Genomic DNA, 24,211 nt, shown 5'->3' on the forward strand with positions numbered 1-24,211 from the left:
CATAAGTTCATTTTGGAGTGGCTTTTTTTTTGTTGGTTCTTATTAAACCTATAAACAGTTATAATTTCTTGCAATCCAAATGAATTTAAAAGCAATATATTATCAGTAGATTTTATGTGTTTTGGTTATGTTCTTTGTTAAACAAAAAAGGATGAATAATTTATTTTCTTTTATCGCAACTCCTCTCGACGGGTTCCAAATTTAATGAACAAATGCAACCGAAGTCATAAAATAAGAGCGGAACTGTTCCATATCGACCAATTGGCCGGCGCAGTCCGAGAGTCTCACAAAACTTCGCCCGGTTGGCGTTTATTTTCACACACACACACACATACACACACCACACACAACTTTTATGCCCTTGGAGACAGGTTAATACACAATGCGGTCCCTCCTGTGGACTCCGCTGGATGTTGTAAAACCGTTTTATAACCATTAAAGCGTTCTATCGAGCACTCCGCACACCGTATCCGAAAAAGCGTTCATAATCGAATTTCTCTCGATCAATCGTCCCCATTGGAGCACTGTTCCTTTTTTAAATACCTTACATTTTACACCAATAAATACAGGTGCGTGGCTTGTGGGGAGCTTTGGTTCTGCTCGTTCAGTGGAGACGCACATAAAAATATTTACGATCGCTCCAGATATCGCGCAAGATTGTATATTTTTCGGTTGTTTTGTTGTTTGGTGTCAATAAAAATGCACCACCACTTGAAGGAAGGCTGGGTTCTCGCAGTCAGTTTCAACTCCCAGTACAATTCACCCAACGTGGCGTTGAGATGGGCTACGGCGGCAGATTCAATATTCCCCTTTTTTCATCCAAACTCCCACCTGCCCGGAAAAAAAGGTGTCACACGGCCGAAAACGAAACAAAAAAGAAAGAAAGCAAAAAACGCTTCGGCGATCGATTCTGTCGTCTTTTTTTACGATCAATCAGCTGAAGCCTCTCATATTTTGTTGGTTCCCTTTTTAATCGGAGAAGCATCGGCGTACCTTTTCGGAGGAGGCACGGGCCAGCAAAGGTGTGGTGTGGTATTTATTATGATTTTATGTAAATTGAATCTGCCGAATTTTTTATGGCATCTCTTCACCCAAACTCGGATCAACCGTGCATGGTGGAGTGCGATTTGCGTCAGCTGTTGGGGTGGGGGAGCGCGCGATGGGTTAACGCGCACTCAGGAACTTAATTAGCTACAAACTGTTCCACGGATAGCAACGGTGTTAAGGGCATCGTTCGAGCTTTTTGTCATAAAATGGGCGAGGAAGGAGATTTGCTCCAAATTTGATGAAATTCCAACCATAAAAACGAACGATGCAAGCGGAAGATTCTCACTCTGTATCTTCGCCATCTCAACCCCTCCAAAACGGTTCCAAACGATGCAACAAGTGTCACTGTGACGCCACAGTCACACTCGTCTCGTCGGTGGGGTATAACGTGTGAGTCGCACTAAACAGCCAGAGTTACACATACAGAGCACCACGATGCTATAAAAGCATAAATGTTTATGATCTCCTTCTGAGCGGGGTTGTTTCTCCTCATTTGTTACATTTTTTTGTTAGAGTCGGCGGCTTTCACCGAGATGCAGTCCCACCGCACGCTGCAAATGATAAATATTTTAATTGCATTTATAAAAAAAACAAAAACTAGCACAAAAAAAGAAAAAAAATGGGAGACTAAAGCCATCCCTTAAACGAACAAGGGCAGGGCTGATTTTTTCATTCATTATCATCAAAAGTCCGGCACGTTTTGTAGCGGAGAGATTAATTTCACAACCTTCCAGCGACCAATTGCGACTATGCTTGGGACGACTGGAAAATGTGACTTAGAGACGACGCTGACGACGACTGTGCGAAAGTGCAGTTAACTGCAAAGGTGTTGAAATGCGCTGGCAAAGGCGCGAATTTTATGTTGACGCGTCACATCCATTTACGAACTGGCGACGCCGGCTACAGGCAAAAATAATAATAACAGGAAACAGTTTAAACGGTCCCGAAGATGCGAAGCAAATGAATATTTCGACATAATAATCTCGCACACAATTTATGACGGCTCGCTGAACGGCTTTCCCAGTGCCAGCCCATCATTTTTCTTCCCAGTTTCATCTCTCTAATGAAAAGTACGTTTTTTGTTGTTTTTATTTCTTTCTTTTCCGGTTTTGCTTCCTGGCGAAATTGTGCCCACTTGATGCTGACAAACGATGAATGGCGTCTGTTGCCGCTGCTGATGACGATCGTTATACGCCGCCTTCCGAACGATTCATGGTGTCGCGTACGGGGCTAATTATTGTTCTGGTTCCATCTCAAATACACATACACACGCACGCGCATTTGTTTGTGTGTTCCTGTGCTTTTGTTGCAACGCGTTACAGCACCAACTCCGGCGCAAAGCTAAATGGGCAGACACTGCAAGCAATGGTATGTTATTAATGTAATTTATTTTATTATATTTTCGCTCAAATTTACTAACACATTACATCGATAAGATTGGTACGAGTAGGAAAATCCTTGCGTGTTTCGAAATCAAAATCCTGAACTCGGTGCGCACCGCACCGGTGTAGCACTCACGCATCTGAGCGACCGAAGGCGAGATCTCACGAAAACGCGATTTTCTTACCCCGATGTAAAAAGGGGGCGTGTTTAAACCGAAGCAACCGACTCCTACCATGCGGTCAAGTGAGTGAGCGAGTAGGCTTACGCTCTAGCGCATGATGAGGGTAGCGTTAGCGAGCGTTACGTTAGCGTTACGTTTCATGTGTTTGATCGTAGTTTGTCGGTTGTTGTTATGATTTTTCCTGCGAGGGAAAAAGCGTGATCAAAATTCTAAACAAAACATTCCGTCTCAAAACAGGATTTGCTGCTTGGCGCTCATCCATCCACACAGACGATCAACGTGAAGCGCGAACCGGAAGATCTGCGCAAGGAGCCGAAAAATCCACGCAATCAGAAGGTAAGTTTGTGTTTTCTCTTACCCAATTGTCTTCATTATCGGTTTCCATACGATCATTAGATCGGGTATAGGGTAGAATCATCATTCGTTCGGGTTATTGTCATCTTCTGTTTAACTATTTTGTTTGTTTAGGAGATTTGTTCAAACAACTCTGCTCTTCAATTTAAACACCACTGAAGCTATTGTTGAAATGAAACAAACTAATTTAAAACTTTACACTAAATAACACAATTTAGCTAAATGAAGTACTTTTTCTGCATGTTAGGGGGCATGTTATACTTTCAAAATACCAATCATAATCACACTACTCTGCATCCTTCAGCACATGAGACACATTTTATATCATACAACTTTATTCTTCGAAAATTTTGGAGAAGGACAACCTTCACCAAACTGACGAAAAGCATTGATTAAAGCAAACGCAACTCGCTTTTCACTACAAAAGCACAAACACAAAAAAAAAATAAATCGGTTGGCTACTTTCAATTTGCCGATAATTTAATTTACCCTGACAGCTGACAAAAGTCGCAAATATTTCTTATTTTGCTCGCCATTTCGATTCCGTATTGCATGCCCACCTTCCTTATATGGTCCCATTGCGGCCCGAAAGCGCCACCGCTGCTCCCGAAAAAAAACCTCCCCAACAAATCCACTACCATCAATGATCCCGGTTTACATATGATTACGCCGCCCAGCACCGGTCCTGGTCGCGATTGTGTAAGGTTTCGATTTTATCTTTTTACACCGCCGTTGCAATCAATCGCACCCGATCGTACACGATCTTCTATGGTTGTCCTTTTTTTTTTATTCAACGATCCTGCGTGACAATGTGGAATAATATTCCGACCGACCGGAATGGTCGGTAGTCAACTTTCGCCCGTTATCCTGTCCTCCGGTGTTGGGCGGTGGTATGCCCAAAAAAAACGGGAGTGAATTAAGGAATGGGGACTTGCGAATGTTGTACCGCATTGGGGGGGGGGGGGGGGGGGGTGTATTATCTTGAAGTTGAAGTGATAAGTGTATGGTGTTGGGGTCCTGCCGTATGTCCGGACCGTACGATTGACGCCCGCAAATGCTCCCGATAGTTCATTACACTCTTTCTTTTTTTTTGTTTATTATTCCTTCACTTGCTGCAAACTCCCGCTTGCGATCGCTTCATTTTGACGCTCTCTTTTTTAAGGGTGCGTTTTTCGGTGTGGTTCCCAATCGTTCCGGGACACCTTTTACTCCCCCGTCACTTACGGTGTGGATATTGGGGGTGTTGTTTTTGCTATCCTTTCGGTTCCTTTCTATTTAAGAATGAATTATTTAAAAACGGTTTAAAACACACCCGGGGAATGTGATTGTATCAATGGCTATATTCAACTAATCGATCTGTTTCGTCTGAAAGTCGATTCATTTTGCAAATTATAAATACATGATTATCACTGTTTGTTTTGATTTTAGAACCCAAATCATTTCTCAATCCCCTTCACATTTGCACCCTAGCGATTTGCGCAAAGTCAAACATATTGATTCCTTTCTCAACAACAACAAAAATCCCTTCCCAAAATTGGCCTTCCCCGAATCATATCGCGTATCCTTTCTCGAGACGAAACGCAGGTGAAAGCACCCTGTAACGTAATTGTGGCCCTTTCAGCTTATTTTTCGCAACCCTTTTTTGGCGAATAATATTTCCATATTGATCCGATTTTATATTTTCCTTTCTTTGACACTCGAGCAGCCAAACACACGCGTGCAGAGTATTATTGAGCAAAACGAAAAGCAACCCTTACGAAATTACCTTTCGCTTGCCACTTTACCAAGTGATCGCTATTCGATTGTACCGCTCACTGGGAAAATGCAGGGCGATTGAAACTGCATTCGCAGCGTGAAGCGCAGCGGAAGTGCAATTGGATGCACCTTTTTATGGTTGATGCTGTTGTTACGAAGAACCCTCCCTGAATATGCGCGTTTGATTGTTGATGGCAGTTTCGTTTTACGACACAGTTGACATCGATTAGAAAATCGGTAATCGATCGTAGGGTGGTTTTGGTTGTGGAGAATAGTTTTCAAAAAAGGGTATGTTTAGGGCTTGTTTGTTCGTCTCAAGTGCAGAGCTTTTGTGTTGTGAAAAATGCACTACACTTTGACGTCGAACATGTCACACGAAACAATGGGCTAATTTTTGTCATGTTTTGAAACAAACGCTGAACGTTTAGCACTGTTGTTTTTAAGAGGATGTTAGAAGACATAGTAAAAAAAACCCCAAAAAACGGAACATCTTATCGCTTCCAAGAAACCTAAAGTGTTGCACACGTTAGACCGACATAAAGCGGCTAAACCGATTCTTTTGTCATTTGACCTACCGTGACGTTTTCCGCTCGTTCTTTTACTTTTGCCGGTTGATTTTAATGGCCCTACAGCTCCGCTTCTGCAACTCCGCGTGACCATTAAAAAATGTTTCCTTCCTTTTTGGAACAACTTTATCTACGCACACTCACACGAAAAGCCTTGACACAAGGAACTCAGAAGGGTACAAAGAAGTTTCCATCGTGAAGCGATTTTTCTGCACATTCCAACATAGATCATCTCGCTTCTGCTGCTAGAAAAGCGGAAACATAAAACGCAAAAAGAAATGAATTCTGTGGAGCTTCCCAACCTTTCGGTGGGGCAGGCGGGAGGGATTCCGCGAGGTGGGAAAAAGGTGGCACTAAAAATGCTACATAAAACGACAGAAGATACCGCCAGACCAAGGAGCCAGCGAGCCCTTCAGTGTTTACTTTTATTATCCATTTTGGTGCGCTATTGCCGCCGTCGTCGCCGTCGTCTTCGTGGTGGATCCTGAGGACTCCGAAAGGAAATAACCGAGCTGTATGTTTGTCTTTTCCGTGAAGTCGTTCTTCCCGACATCAGACGCTCGTTTTGGGCACTTTTAGTGCAAGGAGTGTTTTTATGGGTTTAGAATTTGGAAAAAAGCGACGTAAGCACACAAAAAACCTCGTGAAGAAGGGTTGTACGGTTTGAAGGTACGGTCCTAATGTTGGGCAAATCCAAGGACAGGCGTCAAAAAACATGGCGTCGTATTTTTGGGGTAGATTTTAGAGAAGACATTAGAAGAAAGAGAGCTAGGAAATGATTTCTAAAAAAAATTCTCTCTACCACGATGCGCTAGGCTTTGGTGGATGTGTTTAAGATTCAAAGAAGGTATATAAAATCAAGTTAAAATGTGCTTTCATTTAAGGACGAGTCACTCATAAAATCCTGTCCATCTTCGGTTTCACGATCTAGAACTCGGGGAAGTTCTCAACCCGCTCTACAGAAGATCGGATGGCAATCACTCACCTCAGCAAGCATCTGTGAAAACGGAAGACACTTCTTCGGCGCGATCCTAAGTTGGTCATACGCGCGCACCCGTAGTTGCGCATCCATCACATGCGCTGTCCCCCTTGCGCGCGCGCACACGCACACCTGAGTGCCCTTTTCCCAGTTTTCCAACCTCGTCCTCGTCTCGGATTCCTTTACACACCTCTTACCGGTTTTCCCTTCTTGCAGTCTTTGTCTTCGTGCGTCTTTGCTTATCTTTTCCCTACCACACACAAACGCATAAACACACACACATACACACTTCGTGTCTCTCATTCCTGTTTGTTTTCCTGCTTACTCTTTCCTTATTCGAACGTCTTCGCCCGTTCGTGTGCGCTTCTTTCGTACGCACCTCTCACTACTGCGCTCACATGCTGGCTTGTTGGCCCCGGGTGTGTATTCCTTCTCCCCTGTACGTAACCGTGTGCCCTCTGCACAGTTCCTTTCCACACAATTCCACAGCGCAACCGGCGTGCCGAGGGACGGAAACTTCGTCGGCGCACTCTGATTACGCGTGGCCCCGGTACGGGATTTAGTCTATCAAAAGACGTTGATGAATCGAGATCGAGCGAGCGAGCGAGAGTAGTGAGTGTGTGAGGCCCGCGGCGTGCGTTTTGCTTCGTTCGTCAACGTTTTTGCCGTGCGTGCGAGAATTTTGTTTTTGCGCGGTGTGCCGGAATTTTTCGTGATTTTTATGAAAAACAGGCAATTGTTGTCCTCGGAGTTTGACAACGAATCACAAGTTTTGCAGTAGTGTGTGTTTGGGAAGATTAATATTCAAGAAAGTCGGCTGATCATTAAGAGTGATTTGGTGTGCAAGTTAAATCTATCACCGGTTTAAGAAATAGTGATAGTAAGAGGTGATTTTAGTTTCCGTTAAAGAAGAAAAAATCATTTTCATGTGAAGAAAAGTGTGTAAACATTTACCGCAAAAAATCCGTAGAAATATTACTTCCCGTAAAAATCCTTCAAATCTGAGTTAAAACTAGTGTCCTCTAGCCATTTTTAACTGGTGAGTTATTCGTGGTTGGCATCTGTGTCCTTTCGAGGTAACACTCTCGAATGAAGTGATGGTTAAAAAGAGTTCTTTAACAGAAAATATACGAAAGCTCGTGAAATGATGGAAACAACAAATAGGTGCTTTGTGTGTGTGTTTGTGTGTGGTTATTAAAAAATTTTTCGATCATCGATGAACCTACGTGATCGGTACAGTGTCCAACAGAAAATGATCGCATCTGATCGACGCAAATATTTCAACAATCCCTTCATAATGTTCATAATGATCGATGACAAACACCATAGTTCTTAAAGTTTCGTGCAGCAAAGAAAAGACTCGTCGTGTAAAAGTAAAAGGACAGTTCATCCCACCCTCCGCCCAGGTGCTCCACAAGGATTTACAAGCATTCAAAGGAAAGAAAAATGCAGCAATTTTACTCAAGAGAGGGAGCGCGCGCGTGAACGGACGGACAGTAATTTATTTTAAATATGACAGTTTAAGGCAAAATTTTGCAGTCTCCAAAAAAAGAAAAAAGACATGTTCCTCGCGGTGTTGCTCTTTGGTGTTCCTCTGCCGATCGATAATTTGTGCGTGAGTTTTCTACGTGTTGTGTTGCAAACGAAACGATCGTGAAACGTGTGCTTATCGTTTGTCCGAAAGTTGTTCCTTTTTTTTGCGATAGTGCACGTATAGATAGTTAAGGCTTTACCACTTCAAGATGACCTCTCCCTTGGGTGGCTTCTTTTACTGGTCTTTTCTTCTGTGCATTTTTCTTGATCCCATTTTCTCTCGTATTGTGTCCTGCCGCATAATTGTTCCTTAATGTGGTGCGTCGTCGTCATCTTACGTGTTGCGTGTTTGTGGAGCGTGAATACGTTCCTTCCCCGTCACGTGAAACAATTTGAACAAAGTTAAATTGTGCAGCAATGGGGTGGAAAACAATGCCCGCGAGTTGCGTGTTGTGTGATATTTTGAAGCAAAAAACACAACAAAAAAACTCCAGACAAACAGCGGTTCGTGATGGTGGCGTGATTATTGCGATGTGCCATCCTAAACAGTATCGGAGCTGCGACTTTATGCTGCTCGTTATCGCACATTCGTGAGCGTATTCGCTGGGTGCATATGTGTCATGAAAGTGAAGAAGAAGTACGCAAAAGAAAAATTGTCACAAATTGTAAGAGATGGAAGAGAAATTTTAAATATTTTTATTGAAGAAAAAAGGGACACAAAACAATAACTCTCAAACCCACTTGCAAAAACATAACACTTAATCACCACCAGTGCCACAATTAGGTAGAAAACAAAGGCACAATTTACGACCAACACCCGTAGTAGCGCCCATTTGACGAGTCATTAGACGGTCCCGTAATGAGACGCATTTCATTTCCTTCTTGATGGACACTTCCGATTTGTCTTCAAAGCGTTCGCCACTTATCAGCTGGTACAAGCCGTTCTAGGCCAGTAACACAATAGACGTAAGGCGGTGGTAAAGCGCAGTTTGATATGGAGGAAGGAAGGAAAAAACCTTCCGCGAGGTTCGTGCATAGGCTTTTTTTCGTTATTTTACCACTGCAAAACCTTCAAATAATTTTTAACTAATAAATACTCGTTTGAAGTATTTGTGTGTGTGTGTGTGTGGTGGTGGTGGTGGTGGTGTTCGCTTCTCGACACTAGCACACGCAGCCGTGCATAACAAATGACAATTTATCGAGTTATTATCGGGCAGCATAAATTAAAACACAGCTCATCTTCTTCTACTGCTGCGTGTGTGTGCGCCTGTCACCAACACCGACGGGGTGGAAGGATGACCCAATAGCGGGAGGTCGTACGATAGTGTTTTTTTTTTTTGTGTTCCTATCAGCAGCAAGTTGTGTATGTGTTTTTGTTCCCGCTTCCTATTCGTGTGGGAAATAAATATCGGACCGTAACCAACCGAAAGAAGCTAAAGTGGCTTCCCGATGGCACGTTTTTATCTGCACGGCTCACCTCCAACTCCCCTACCCAGCTGCGAGCCCCACATCCTGGGTTGGTGCTAATTTATGAGTGGTGAAGAAGCGAACCTCACACAGCCGAACAGCGAATGCTTCCAACTATTAGTAGATTTATCATTAATTAGCGACGAAAAATGAGGTAATGTTTGCCGAAGCCAGGGCGCACACGCTCTGCAGGGCGAGAAAACACTCTCTCACACGATAGGAATGTGCGCACCTGGTTTACTTATTTTGTTGTTTTGTTTTGCTTTTTGTATCAGGAGAAAATATTTCTCCTCTGAAAGCACTAAAAGCATGAAATGAGCTGTGGCGGTAAATAATGTCACCCACACTTAATTCGCTTAATTTTTCCTCCCTTGCTTCCCAAATTAACGATATTGTGTACTGTAAGAAGCGATACAGCAGCTTCCGCTAATTGAACAAAGCACGATCGTAGTGCAGGATCGTTTCCAATCGAACTAGACGATGCTTGTGGTGGTGATGAAAATTGGAAGATCAATCGTTTACACACAGCACGGCCTTGCGGGTAGAAACCGACCAGGGTGCTAGAAAATTATGCAGATTTGCTCTCCTTGTCGGACTTCATCGATCGGGAGGATCGTATCCACCGCAGCATAGCCTAATCTGGCGCATAAATATTCATAATGCGCCCGCACAATCAACCCTCATCCTCCGGTTCCCTTTTCGATGAGCGCATCAGGCCGATTGCGATCACGTGTAATCCGAAGCCGACAGAAATCTCAGCCTTTACGTCTGTGAAATCTGATTAAAAATTAAATGAGCTACCAATCCACCCAAGTGTGTGTGTGTAAAACAGGGGGGCTAGATTTTGGGGCTTGATCGGTGCCGATCATTATATTACTACTCCCGATCGGTATTAGCTGAATAGGCCAATGACTATCATCATCATCATCATCATGCTGATCGTCACGGCTTTACTCGCGACGATCATCATCACGCGGTAACGGGCGAACATTTTATTCCAATTTCCAACCTATGTTTGGTGTATCTGTGTCCTTTTTCTTCCTCCAGTAAAACACAAAAATATTGAAAACGTTCTTGCCATTCACGATCACTCGCCCAAGGTTCGTCGCTTAGAGTCTTTCGTTATTTTTCTTCCTCTCTCTGTATCTTCAATGGACCAATCGCGAACGGGCGATAAATAAAATCCAAATTTATTGAGTATAATTAAGAATCGAAGGTAATAATTTCGATGCAGATAGAGCAAAAGCTGTTTTGGCTGTTTTTTCGTAGCTGCGAGGCTGTGCGAAAGATTGAGAGAAAACTGAGATGGGAATAAAAACACACACACTTGCTGCCACAGCAGCCAGCAGGTGATCGTGTGAGGCTTCTCCTCCTTTTGCAGAAGAAGTTAGTTAATTAATTCTTTTTCAAAAATTATTAGATCTTCCCTCAGAACGGGGGTAGGAAGTGGAGTATCCGTATCGTCTTACGCTTCGAATAATCTGAATGATTTTCGAACACGGTGCAAAAGGATACGCGATTATCCAGTCTGGCTCTTGACTTTGGCTAAGAAAGCAATCAAACCCGATCGAGTGGTGCGATCGTCGTCACCATGACAAAAGGCGGGTGTAATCGATTCACACAAATTGCTCCACATTTGATTCGTTTGGTGACGACCGTTTTGGTTTCCATTTTTTATCTTTTTTTTTTCTTTTCATTGCTTACAAAACCTCCTTCACTTGGCGCTCATTTCGGTAAAGAATCCCAATACCATTTATCCACCGCTTTTTTCGCCCAACTTATAATTAATTTTCCATTCGACGCCCAACCGGCCAAGGCTTTACAATGAAATTAAATCGAACTAAAAAATAAATCGACTCAAGCTCGTCTCGCTTTAAAATATAAAAATCAGAAAATAAAAACATTCCACCCCAAACCTAAGATTGTGTGGGGTTGGGCCGGCACCAGGTGAAAAAAATGCAGCACCGCAGAAGCATCTCGTCACGATACGTGTGTCGTAAAATGGAGCTCGCAATTAAAAAATATTAAATGTGAAAATGCACTTAACTTTAACGGGCTGGTTCGGGTTCGGCCGGTCGGTACTTTTATGTGATTGGCCGGATCGAACAGCAGTGCTTACGGATTCGTGAGGATGGTAAAATTATACGCACAATTTTTGCGCCCAATACCGCATGGAGTTGGAAGAACCAAAGCTCTGAGGCACATAAAATTGGAATCGTCCATCTTTCACTCAAATTGCTTGTGCACCACAACGCTCCCGATACCAAAAGCAAGCGAGAAGCACGAATCCTTCGAACACATTTTGAAAGTCGCTAACCACCACAAACAAAAGGAAGGATCGAAAATCGATTTTGCTGGCTGCAATAGTAGATTTACTACTACTTTCACTGTACACCCGCGCGAATTAAAATGATTTCTTTTGTGTTATTCTAGTACACTGCAAAGTGCAGCCCGAACCGAAGCCATAAACGCTAATCCAGTAAACCTTTTGCACAAAGTTTGCAACCCAACGGACATATGTTACGATGGTTGCACGATCGGCTCGTAAAGACGCGAGGAGATACTGGAAGGATCTTAATTTTAGATGATTGCGTGTTTTATGGCCCGTTTTTTATCGATACGCGTTTTGCTGAGCCGAAATCGGTATCTTTAAAATTTCAATCAGTTGCGCACAGTGCACGAGAGACCATCAAGAGGAAGACAAAACTTTCTACCCATGTTGAAACAGAATCATTTGAAAATTCGCCAACATAAGTTGAAGTGAATGGCAAAAGAAAGAAAACACACAAAAAACGAAGGTTTGTCACTTGATACCGCATCGAAATCGATCGATCGTTTCACTGTGCACACTTGTTTTACCGGGCTACCGGAATCACTTTATACAGTTTCGCTGTAAATTATATAAATCATCAACAACCCGGTTACGCGGCACTCTTCTCGGTGGTGCTGACTTTTGTCATCATCGTGTCCATTACATCTTTCGCTAAATTCTTTTGCTTTTCGTCTGTTTGTTTTTTTCTCTCTCTCTCAGCCAGGCCGGCTGTCCTGCTGTTCAGTGCTTAATTATTTGTTCTGTTTTATCATGTGTAATTTCTTCATTTTCGTTTCATCAACATCAGCAATGGGGGGTTTTTTGTTTGCCTTTTTGTTTGATGTTAATGTTCTTCAACAATGTTTTTTTTGCTTTCCTTTTTATGACACACGTTTTTTTGTGTTCAAGTAAAGCGTGTTAATTCCAGTACAAATTCTGAGCATTTTTTAATGAGCACAGCAAATGGATTAACGCATGGTGAGAGTATGCATTCGCGTGGGTATAATTATAATTCACCCTCGTGATGATGCTTTTGAAGATTGTTTTGCAAAAAAAAAAAAACAAACACACAAAGCAAAAACCGAAACACAACACACAAAAATCCAATCATGCATGCTCCCTAGGACCAGGCCCGTGGACGCACGTTTATGCGCTCTCATAAATTAACGACAAACGACGCATTCCCTGACAGCGCGTATCAATCGCGTTTTGCGCTAATGTGATCCATTTTCGATTACCTTTTTGATTTCTGGTGCCTGTGCTGCTCTGCTAGTGTATCTTGTTACCGTTGTCGCTGTAGTTTGGGGGGTTCCTCGTTTGGAGGTTATTGTTGCTGACAATTCGTTCGTTCGCTTCGAGGCGTCCTTCGCGTCAGGTCCGCCCTTTAAGACCGCGTACGCCTGGGATACGTTTGCAAACGATCGGACAGTTTATATTGATCGACAACCATTTTCGGTGCGGAGGTTTTTTTATGTATTACCTTTTGCTGAGCGTGTGCTGTGCATGTTTTGGTGTTTTTGGTTTACCTTTTTTTTCTGTCTGCTGTACTTCATTATTATTTGAGCATTTGTTTGTTTGTTCGTCTGCATTGTTGTGTTGTGGTGCCCTGTGTCTAAACACTGAAGTAAACATCTCAACCACCCATGGGTCCAGATTCCATCGGATGGATAGACCAAGAATGTGTATTAAGACGATAGAATGAGACCGAAGCGGTAGCCCCAACAATGACAAGCACGGCTGGCAGGGTAACAGTAGCCGATCTTGTCAGCAACTGTTTTTATTCGCGCTGACCTTTATTGTCTACCGGTTTAATGTACACTGTGCAAGCCTTCGGACCCACGTTAATAAAGATCACGCAGTTTTAATGGGATTTTATAATTGAAAAATCTATTAAAAACTTATCTTTATTTAGCTATTCATCATAACAAAAGCATACCGAAAGCACAAGCAGCAACAAAAAGGATTAACAAATGTTTTTTTTTTTTTTTTCTACAACTCATCTCAACCGAGCAAATGAGCAGCTTGTACACACGGAAAACAAATCAATCATCCGCGCATGTAAAATCGAATGCGAGCCCGCAGCAACGCATCATTAAGCCTAAGCGGAAATTGAATTTTGACAGTTGTCGTTTTGATTAGAATCAGACGCTTTTATCGTTTGTGAAACATATTTTTCTTTCTATCTTTCTTTTTGTTTCTTTTGGTCCTTTCAATTTATGCTTCTTAGGGTTTCGTGTATCTTTTGATTTGTTTTCTACGCTTTGCTACGCGAGAGCTAGACAAAGAGAGAGAGAGAGAGAGAGAGAGAGAGAGAGAGAGAGAGAGAGAGAGAGAGAGACAGGACTTTAAGCCCTGTGATAAGACAAACTATGTAACAAGAAACCTCAACAGCAATACAAAATCAATCAAACCGAATCATGTGAGAATACAGCGTACAGAAGATGGATGCTGGACGAAAGAATTGGTTAGTACAATAGGAAGAGAGGCGTACAATAAAAAGCATGCGTTTATAATCTATAATCTTCTCAAAAAATGGGCAAATATTTATCAAAACTCATTTAAAGCGGCCTGATGGGCAGCCATGATGAAGCTCATGAATCGTTTCGGCCCTAGTGACTATGATCAGCTCAAGATTCTTGCCGATTGAACGACACATTAAATGCTCAACCATAATAAAACCAGCTTATCATTTAAATAGTCAAGAGAAATGCACATTTTTTTCTGGCTCAACCCAAGCGATTGAATGCTCAATCCTGAAAAAGTGTATATCATCACCGATTTCTCAACTATAACCAAACTCTGCACCGCCTGTAGAGCTTCAGCGTTTAGTTGTTGCTTTTGTTAGGCTTCTTTGTCGCTTGTCTCACTTGTCTAGCTCTAGATATAATCATCGATTTCGCCATTACGCCACAGAAAACCCGCCGGCCGACCTGGGACGCCCAGCCCAGCCCAGCCAGGATAGTAGCGTACGCAGTAGCGACGGATGCTGATCAATCATTTCAATTTTTATACCACTTTTTTTTTCGCGATCAATCCAAAGCCGTCGTTAAGCGTTTCATAATCGCAAGCCCTCGCGATGCACGATAACCGTTGGGCATGGCGGCAGATAAACGTGCATTACGAACGTTCTTTATGTAGTGAGAGAGAGAGAGAGAGAGAGAGAGAGAGAGAGAGAGAGAAATAGCGAGAGATAAAAGTGAGAAAATATGCTTTGTATAAGTGGATTTTGTTTTTGTTGCAAAAAGGATTAGGTAACATAATATTTTATGGCGTCAAAGCATAACATATAAATAAGACAGTTTTGCTGGTGTTAATACAATAACAAAATCCAACAAATTTACATTAATCTTTCAACATGAAAGATTTTATCAGAGTTAAACCATACAAATCAATGAGCATCGTCCGCATGTTACATCTTCATCCCCCATCTCCTATTATCATCTTCATTACGCTGCACGATCATGAGTTCTTTTAATTAATCCGTTCTCGCCCCGTTTCTGCTGCATGCGCAGCACGCCTACATTCCACAACTAAACACTGTTAGTTTGTAAGTTTCCATCATTTCACGATCGCTCGAAAGCGCGAGGAAGAAATCGAACATTGCGTTAGTCCCACCGTAGTCGCAGATTCTATCGGGGCCGTCCCACTGTGGCTGCACGTGCAAAATCGGGCAGTGTGAAAGCTTCATTCAATAATCCACCTTCGCCACCACGGTCACACAGACGGTTGGCGTGTGACGCTAACAAATTGCAGGCAGCGTCCCATGCGACGGTGCGACGATTCCTCCTCGCATCCTTGCTGGCGCCAAACAAACGAAACGCATTAAATCAGGTGCTTGTCGCGACCCGTGTTGCTGCGGTTCGTTCCATTTCCCACTGCTCGTTCCTCGACTGTTTCACCCTTTCCCACCCGCACCCTGTGAAGGTTAGGTTACAAGATTTATGTTTTCTTGAATGAAGCTTTTAACAAGCCCACACGATGCTGGTTCGTCGCTTATCGATCGTTCAGCGCTGTCTTTCTCTCACTCACGTTGTGTCGTTGCAACGGTCCTTCCTTCCGACGCATGCCTTTGGGCGACGTTTCTCGTTCAATTAAAATTCAATTAACCGCTAGCGCCTAATGCTACGAGGATTTTCGCAGCCAGACCGATGGGACACGATGGCCAATGCATTGGAGGTCGAACTATTTCACCCATGGTTTTTACGCTTCAGCCAGCGTTGGAGAAATAGTTTTCCAAAAATTTTAATAAAATCCCTTTCACTCTCTCTCTTTCTTTATCCTTTACTCTTCCTACCCGCTTTCTTGCCAACGTTGGTAATTTGCCTATTCTGTCTATTTGGCCCTCCCCACTTCCCACAACAACCCAATTCGGCTGCACACTCTAGGTATCGTCGCCATCGCTGCACATTAAAGAACCTCCACCCAGCCCTGGAAGTCCTTCAACGGAAACCATGTATGCTGCCCCCGGCAGCACGCAGATCTACCTGCAGGTAAGCCATCGCAACGTTTCAGTTATTCGGTCACCCGTTGGGTCGTTGCGACGATGCGACAGTCTTTTGGGCGACACAGTTCGGAACCATCTGATCGTCGTGACAGCGGTTAGCTCCGAGCTGTCCAATGTCCTCACGGGGGTTTCGCCCCAAAACCCCTAGCTCGTAATGTGCCCCTTCGGAAACGTGATGAAGGATTTCGGAATTGTCAAGTGAACTGGAACAAAAGGGAGCAAGAAACAATACATTAGGGGAAAGAGATATTCATACCAAACACATGGCTGATTAACAGCCACGAGTGATTGGATTTTATCTACTCCAAGCGACATACTAGCGCGTACCTGTGTGAGGACTTAATCGCCTTTGCCACGAGGGTAATCCTAGCCTCGGCTTTTTTTTTATTCCTCGAATGTGATCGAACCGTTCAAACCTTTCGATCAATACGAATTAAATACTATCACTCATATCACCTACATTGGATGGATTTTGGGGTCTGCTGTGGGATACAATTCGTACACAAACGCACAGAGTCGTCACCCTATCTAAAAAGCCTCCGAGCGCGCTTAGCCTAAAATGTGTACCACCGCTTCACATCCCTACGATTCATCCATCAAGCAAAGCTGAAAATTAGCATATTTACATAAAAACAAATCCCCCGTTCCCCGTCGCCGTTTTACTCCAGGCATTCCACAGCGTTATGGACATGATCAACAACTGTCCGCCGGATAAAGGAGGAGCAGACAGCCAACAAGGGAGATACAAGTAAAAAAAAACACCAAACTAGAAATCCGTCAATCGATCGAACCGAATCGGCATGGACATTTGACGTTTATATTTTGTTCGCCTTCTTTTTTGATGGGTTGACAGGCCCCGGTCGAATAACTCGGCTGGAGGGGAGGGGGGGATGTAGCGGTTGGGAACGTTTGCCGGCCTACCCTCTACCGCAGCTGCACAGCCAGACCTGCTGGGCTTGTTGCAACAGGGCCTGCTAGTGTCAAATGTAAAACGTCCTCCGGTCCACCACAATCAGCTTCGGCTAAACAACAACAGGTGGAATCTTGGTGGCTACGATTCCGCCGGGTATCACGCAACGACTCTACGCATTGTGGCATTGTGTGTCTCGTTAACCGGCCAGTGGCAAGGGTGGACACTTGCTGGGGCGACAGGTTTATCAAACAGTAAACGCCCGCTTTCTGATCCGGGTTTCGCCTGCGGGAGGATTTAGTGATTTTCACTTTTTGTGCATTGCAAAAGTCTCACCACGACGGACTGGGGCAGGTTGATTAGAAAGGTGTTGAACGATTTGGGCGTTGCTAAAAACGTACAAACACGGGAGAATTATTAGAAGGGACGGATAAGTTGGTGACAACCGAACGAATGATGTGAATAGTTGCCCATGTGAGTTTGATGCTTGATAGTAATACGAAATTGTTTCTCCTTCGCAGGGTCCTTCCCATCAGAACAGTACAGCAGCGACGGCAAGCTCCAATGTGAATACCAACTCGCCCAGCCCCAGCTCCTACGCACAGTATGATATGTATCCGCCGAACAGACTTGGGTAAGTTAGTACATTTGAATACACTTAGCGGAACATGCTTTTCTCATTATGTTGCGCAAAGTTTGATCCGATAGTGATAAATAACAACACTTATCAACAAACCAACCAGCTGTCATTAATTTGGCTGATCGTCCATCTACCACCCCGGTTGGTTTAAGTGATTAATCGAATGTTTAGTCAAGCAGTGGAAAAATAGTAAAGTAAACATTTTTATCTTTCGGCTTCCAACTGGACATCAACTCATCTGAAAAGAACATTTTAAACATATTTTCCACACTTAAGCATGCAAAAGTCACTAACTGTCGTCCTTTTTGTTCTCCGTTTACAGCCCTGGTGGCACAGCGTTCATCACGGAACCGTACACCTACCGTGAATATTTCGACAACCAGGGCTACGCTCCGCCCCGGACCATCTACGGTACGGCAGCCGATTCCGAGGGTCCCCAGCCAGCCACCACGTACGAGGGCCGTTTCACCAAGACCGGCTCGATCTACACCAAGACGATCACATCGGCCGGTCTGACGGTGGATCTGCCCAGTCCCGATTCGGGCATCGGTGCGGATGCGATTACGCCGCGCGATCAGAACAACGTCCAGCAACAGTTTGACTATGCGGAACCGTGCCAAGCACCGATCGGTATGGTCGATCCCAACGCAGCCGGCCATATACCGGTGTGTGTGGCCAGCTTGCAGCGCAATCTTGCGATCAACGGTAGCCAACCGAGCCCAACCACATCGCTGGGCGGTTCGTCGACGGCGGCCGTTGCCACTGCTGGTGCGGCTACCGCTCCCCGCTCCCGACCGTGGCACGATTTTGGCCGACAGAACGATGCTGACAAAGTTCAGATACCAAAAATGTAAGTACACAACGAAACAAACGTAGGAGGGGGTAAATCAGTATTTGTGGTCATTCGAGCGTGATAAGTTGGCTATCCATTAGGAGCGATTAGCTGCAATTGCACGTGATTTAAATCCATAACTATGGAGGGTACAGAATCAAAGAAAGTCGATGCTTTTGAATGGCTCAGTAAGCCATCGCATGAGATATTAATAATGTTAGAATAGTAACATTCCCTCGCGAACGTTCGTGAGAAATGATCGCTACTAATGATCGTAATTCCCTGCCAACTCCGGGACTGTATATCCTAGGGCGTCCATCGGGCACCTTGAGATATGATTTATGCGATATCGTTAATTCTGGTTGCATCATTCTCTGCCATGCCTCGCACAAGCCATCGAGGATCGCAAATAAAGCAGCCGATGAAAGACTCCTAATGAGGTGTGATTTTAACCAACGACTTCTCCCATTAGCCGAGCATATTTCAATTACAGTGAATATTCCTGCGGGAGATGTTTCCATCCATCTCGCGTGTACTGCTCATTTGGGATGCGAGGGTGAGAGAGGGAACAGGATTGCGTAATGTTTTTCTTTTGCGCAGGATTTTCCGAAACTTACCTCGAAATGGACGTTGCATTCTTGGTGTCCGTGTTGTATGCTCATCATAATTAGTACGATGTGCGATGCATCTCCGCAAGGCGGGAGTGAATGTAGCATAATTTAAGTTCTTCGTGCATTGAGTTTGCACTGAGCGTTGTGTTAATTTTCGCCTGCTTGCACTCAGGGATTCATTCATTATTCTGCACCGCAGTTCGTACGTTCAATCAAAACGCGATCAGTCGCTGCTCGTGCAATGCTCGTTCATTTTTCCACGCAAGCAGATATAAACAAGGCTTAAGAACGCAGTACTCCCATTGGCCATATCCGTGATTGGAGCAAGTGCATCCAGCTAGGATGCTGTGGTGTTGATAGATTAACCTGAATTGAAGCCTTTCCGAGTGCATGCGCACGGAATCGGAATCGTCGAATGGTGAGAATTATTTCCTGCCAATTGCCCCTGTCCCCTTTCTTTCGGTAAGTGCCAGTTATTGCCGGCGGATCTTTAATTGTTTCCTTTTCTTGTTGTCCTTCTCTGCTTAAAATCCCGATTTCCACTCGGGCTTATTATCATCGGCTTTACCGCACGGGTTACTTTTTGCCGGCCAGCGTTGTCACTGGACAAACCTCCCAAATGGCAAAACACGGTACACTAATTGAAATTTAATCTCTCGAGTATATCCCGCGATTGGAAAGCGGGAAAGAAAGAAGGTTTGGGGCGTTGTCGTTCCAGCCTGATTTTCTCCTTTTCCTCGTGTCGGGCCTAATCTCGTGGATCGTTTGGTCGGCGCGCAACTTGAACGATTCAATCCAACCTTTTTGCTGCCATGACTACACCCCGAAATGCCCAAGACGCTCGATCGTTGACAGAAATGGACCTGCGGGAACGCCACCTTGTGGGCATCGCAACTGTTAGAAAGGTTAATTTAATTGCATTTTAATTGCATTACAAACCGTTCGACGCCCAAGCACTTGATCCTCGCTATCCGGCCTGTGCTTTTGACAAACGTTAGCTTGTTGGTCTTTCTAGCTTGCTTGCTTTCATCCATTGCTAGACATCATATTGATTCCTTTCATGACCGTGCTAGAGTTTGATTTCATTTTAATAGTGTATAATTTATTAACACCCTCAAGCTATTTTTTAGCTCGACCAGGCGATGGGACTAAATTGAAACTTTTACTTCTTGGAGGGTGAAATGAATTTCGCGGCTCTCTGTTCCAGAATCGTCGCCTTATAAACGATCGTGAATTTTCTTCCACTTTTCAAACTTAAGCTTGCATTGGTTCGAAGTCATTCCAAATCATTCACAAGGATAATGATATTCTTCATTCTCGTATGGATGATCGTGTATGGGAAGAGCAAAACAAACCGCACAGTTTCAAATAAAATACATTTAATCGAAGCGACTTCAACCGTACGGTGTCGCAGTAGGTAAGCAGAAAACTTAGGTTACATCAGTTCCCACGGCCACAAAGAATCGTCGCACGCCAGTATTAAAAAAAAAAAAAAAAACTGGAGGATATGCATCTCCGAACTGCTCTCGCTGGCATCTTATTTGTTTTCCATCTGGCTGATCACATTTGGTGGACACATCCGTGTTGTCGACGTCATGCACCTCGCGCCGCCAACCTTCCCGTTTTTTTTTTATCAAATCGAATGTGCACCGATGTGCAGACGACGCAAATATCCAATTTGCAATGCTGCTTTCTTCCATCCAATCCATCCTGCCATCCTCTGGTACGGTGGTGTGCTGTTGAGCAAAAAGGATATTACAAAAAAAAAGTCCGTTCAACGTGGGCATAAAATAAACATAACGATAATCATAATCTTTATTATAACGACGAATTTATGTATGTGCATACATGCATTTTTATGTCGTGGTCTCGGGTCATCCGAGCGGGCCACCGGCCGAGAGCGCGCGTGTGTTGTGGCTGTCCGCGTTTCTGCGTTCCTTCATTAGGGGTGTCCCGGCTCATGTCATAAATGTATGAAATGGTACGCGAATCATCGCACTGTAGGACTGCAAATTCGCTCCCCGTAAAGGACGATAATTGGGCATCATAGATCAATTATTTTATGTTTTTTCGTTCACCGGTTCATCCGGCCAGTCATAGTCGGTTTGGGGGTTGGGATATAGAGAGTTTTCAGCGAACTTTGTTTCTCGCACTCAGTTTTGATACGTACGAAAGCGCAGCATAGAATGGAAGGATGAGTGCAAAGGGTAACTTTGGTAGTTGTAATGGAAGGATTTGTGCCATGGCAATGTCATTTCGATTAGGGGTTTTTCGTTACTCTTTGCTGTTGAATGTTAAGTCTGTAAAAACGAATTAAATGAAAGAAGGCACTTGCAGGAAAATTCAGGGAAAGCAAATGGGTAATGATTTATTCGCAAAAAGTCGCATTACGGCGCAATGATGCCTCAACTTTTTTATTTAAATTTCGTTACAAAAATACGATGAATTATTCAATCGGCAAGTACATTTACATCATTGCAGCTAGGGGCAAACTCTGTTGCCAGTACTTCAAAATACTCTTAATTTTAGGCCCAGTTTTTCGTCTACAGAAAGCATTTGAATCTGCTTTTTCTTCCTACGACATGTACTATCGCGTATTTTCCCGCACTCGAGATCTCACTGGCCGCAACAAAAAGCGCACAAAGACGAACTGTTCGTATAAACCCCCTATCCATGCTCTAAAACCGATTAATACTGACAGCTGTTAACCGCAAAAAGTGCGTTCCATTAAAAGAAATTCCTGTCTGAGTCGAATGCACTGAATGAAAGACACACCGACGACCAGCAGCTCCTCCATCTGAAAAACAATCGCGAATCGCTTTTAGATTCGCAATTCGCGACTTCGATTATCGATCAATTAGTCGCAACCGTTAACCGGGTGTGTGCAGTGCAGCCTTGCCACAATTATCTCCTTAAGCGCACAGCCAACGCGCGGACTCTGTCCGGGCATTAAGAGATTGCCCTGTTTTGGCACACGGAGAGAAGGGAAAAAAGAGGAAAGTCTACTGCACATTACATTCAATGGATGGAAGGCAAAACAAAAAAATTAATAGACGCAGCATCTGCACTGACAATAACACAGTTTTTCCTTCGCCATTATGATTTTTCTGGTGCACATTGCACATGTATCGCGAGCACAGCAACTACAAACTCACATGAACCACCGCGTAAAGCCATGTGGACGAAGGGGAAGGGGAAGGGAAAACGGGCCGGCAGTCACTCATTTCCACTTGTTCCAGCGGTTCCAACTTTTCCACGAATGTACACACGTGATCGACACGTAAAAGTGCGCTCGGTGAATCTGCCCGTAACGGTTGGACAGCTGGCGCGCAACACACCGATGCACCGGATAATTTATGGTGACACTCATACACTGCTTCAAGCCGAGCCCCGTTTTCTGCGCCGCTTGTTGGCGCACTTGTGGTACTGCTGCAAACCCCGGTAAAGGAATTTTCGATATAATTTCTATCAAAGCGCACCAGAGACAGCTTTTCGATCGCGATGACACTGCAGTGTGTGCCGAGGGATGGTGGGAGAAAGAGTGGAAGGGAAGACCCACACGATCGACGCATCAAGTGCCTTGACCATCGGCGTGGTTGATTATGTTTAGAAATTTCTAATTGTCTCCCGGATGGTAGCGATGGACGAGAGTTCCTCGGAAGAAGTAAGCGAGAAAATCCAAACGGATAAAAATCTTCACTCTCGTAGGCAGGATAAGTTGTGCACAATTTAGTTGCAAACAGACGCACGACAGGAAGGTGAACAAGCGACGAAGGTAGGAGAGTGTCTCAACTCAAACACTGTTGCGATAGCGATGCACCACCTGACGCATCGCATTCGAAACGATTGCAGATAGTGCATTTCGGAGTACGTATTTGGCGAAAGCATTCGGAATGCAATGAATGGCCATCGGACTGCAACAATTGGACGCGTCCGAGTGCCCGAATCGGGGTGGACGTGAAGACTTTCAATAATGTTGTTCGGAAAGGAAAAATCTTCATCTCTTTGGTTCAGCTGTGTGGCTACAGAAATTGTTAGCAAGCGGCCAACTGGTGCGGGTCCCGCGGATTTTCCATTTTGGCGCGATGCACTAATTGAAATCTCCCGCGTTTGTGCGCTTGCGACTAATTATCGTACCGTGCATGGAAACGGACCACTCTTTGCTTTCCCGCAAACAGCGATTTCGTACACAAATTTAGCAATCCTAGTGATTGATTTTATCTTTCCCCTTTCACGTTTCAGATACACGGACGTTGGTTTCAAATACTATCTGGAAAGCCCGATCAGCTCGTCCCAGCGCCGGGAAGACGATCGGATAACGTACATCAACAAGGGACAGTTCTATGGCATTACGCTCGAATATGTGCACGATCCGGACAAGCCGCTTAAAAATCAAACTGTTAAGGTAAGTTTGCCCAGTACTAATCGTTGGAAATCCAATGCATCCGAGACTCCGTGTCGAAGCCCTTAGACCCTAATGTTTGCGTTACCTTTTGAACATTTTGCGAGTGGAATATTATTTCTTCAAATATTGATGGATTGCTACCCTAATCGAAGCAGTTTAAAGAGCTAACAGATTAATTTTCCATCCAACCGGTACGATCGATCCGAGTGCAATCCATATAAACCCTCTCTTCGTTGATTGATTCGCGTACCTGTGGGTCGGTACGCATAAAAGCAAAAGATGTAACCCTTAACCTTACTGCCGTTCAAAGCATATTGTTTGTTTTCCCATTGAGTCAATCCATTTTGCGGAGGTATTTGTTTGTTGTTTGTATTGATTGAAGCACTGATCAATCATCGATTTCGTGTGTAGAGAGTACCTTGAGCGGATTTGTACGTTGTTCGAGGTATCGTTCCTTCCAGCTTAAGGCTTAGACGCATAAAACCAGGAAGTAATATTTTTACAATTTTTATTCTCTATTCTTCCAAAACTTTCGATCCAATGAATTGAGATTTTCTTCCCCGTTAAAACCGGTTCAAACTAAAAAACCGGCTTCTTTTGAGGAGGTTGGCAATGTTGTTGTTCTGAATTTTATTCAAATCTCGTGATGTTCCAAAAACCCGGGATCGGAATGGGACCGTAAATCTCGTTTTTTTTTCGTTGTCATTGGTATGGTGTGTGTCTCCTCTCTTGT

The 24,211-nt window shown here is 44.0% G+C and overlaps 3 protein-coding genes across 4 annotated transcripts in view; 2 read left to right on the plus strand and 1 right to left on the minus strand.

Moving 5' to 3' along the window:
* LOC126562373 (26S proteasome non-ATPase regulatory subunit 4) overlaps nt 1-24,211 on the minus strand; it is a 363,835-nt gene that overhangs the window by 260,174 nt on the left and 79,450 nt on the right. The window lies entirely within an intron of this gene.
* LOC126561426 (protein grainyhead) overlaps nt 1-24,211 on the plus strand; it is a 136,520-nt gene that overhangs the window by 77,025 nt on the left and 35,284 nt on the right. For both annotated transcript variants that reach the window (XM_050217562.1, XM_050217564.1), the window contains exons 2-7: nt 2,370-2,415; nt 2,849-2,947; nt 15,962-16,066; nt 17,512-17,624; nt 17,953-18,480; nt 23,316-23,478. In XM_050217562.1, the coding sequence (XP_050073519.1) occupies nt 2,370-2,415; nt 2,849-2,947; nt 15,962-16,066; nt 17,512-17,624; nt 17,953-18,480; nt 23,316-23,478 (1,054 nt within the window). The remainder of the gene's footprint in view (nt 1-2,369; nt 2,416-2,848; nt 2,948-15,961; nt 16,067-17,511; nt 17,625-17,952; nt 18,481-23,315; nt 23,479-24,211) is intronic.
* LOC126562004 (motile sperm domain-containing protein 2-like) overlaps nt 1-24,211 on the plus strand; it is a 332,954-nt gene that overhangs the window by 29,214 nt on the left and 279,529 nt on the right. The window lies entirely within an intron of this gene.

This window comes from Anopheles maculipalpis, chromosome 3RL (genome assembly GCF_943734695.1).
Source record: "Anopheles maculipalpis chromosome 3RL, idAnoMacuDA_375_x, whole genome shotgun sequence".
NCBI lineage: Eukaryota > Metazoa > Arthropoda > Insecta > Diptera > Culicidae > Anopheles > Anopheles maculipalpis.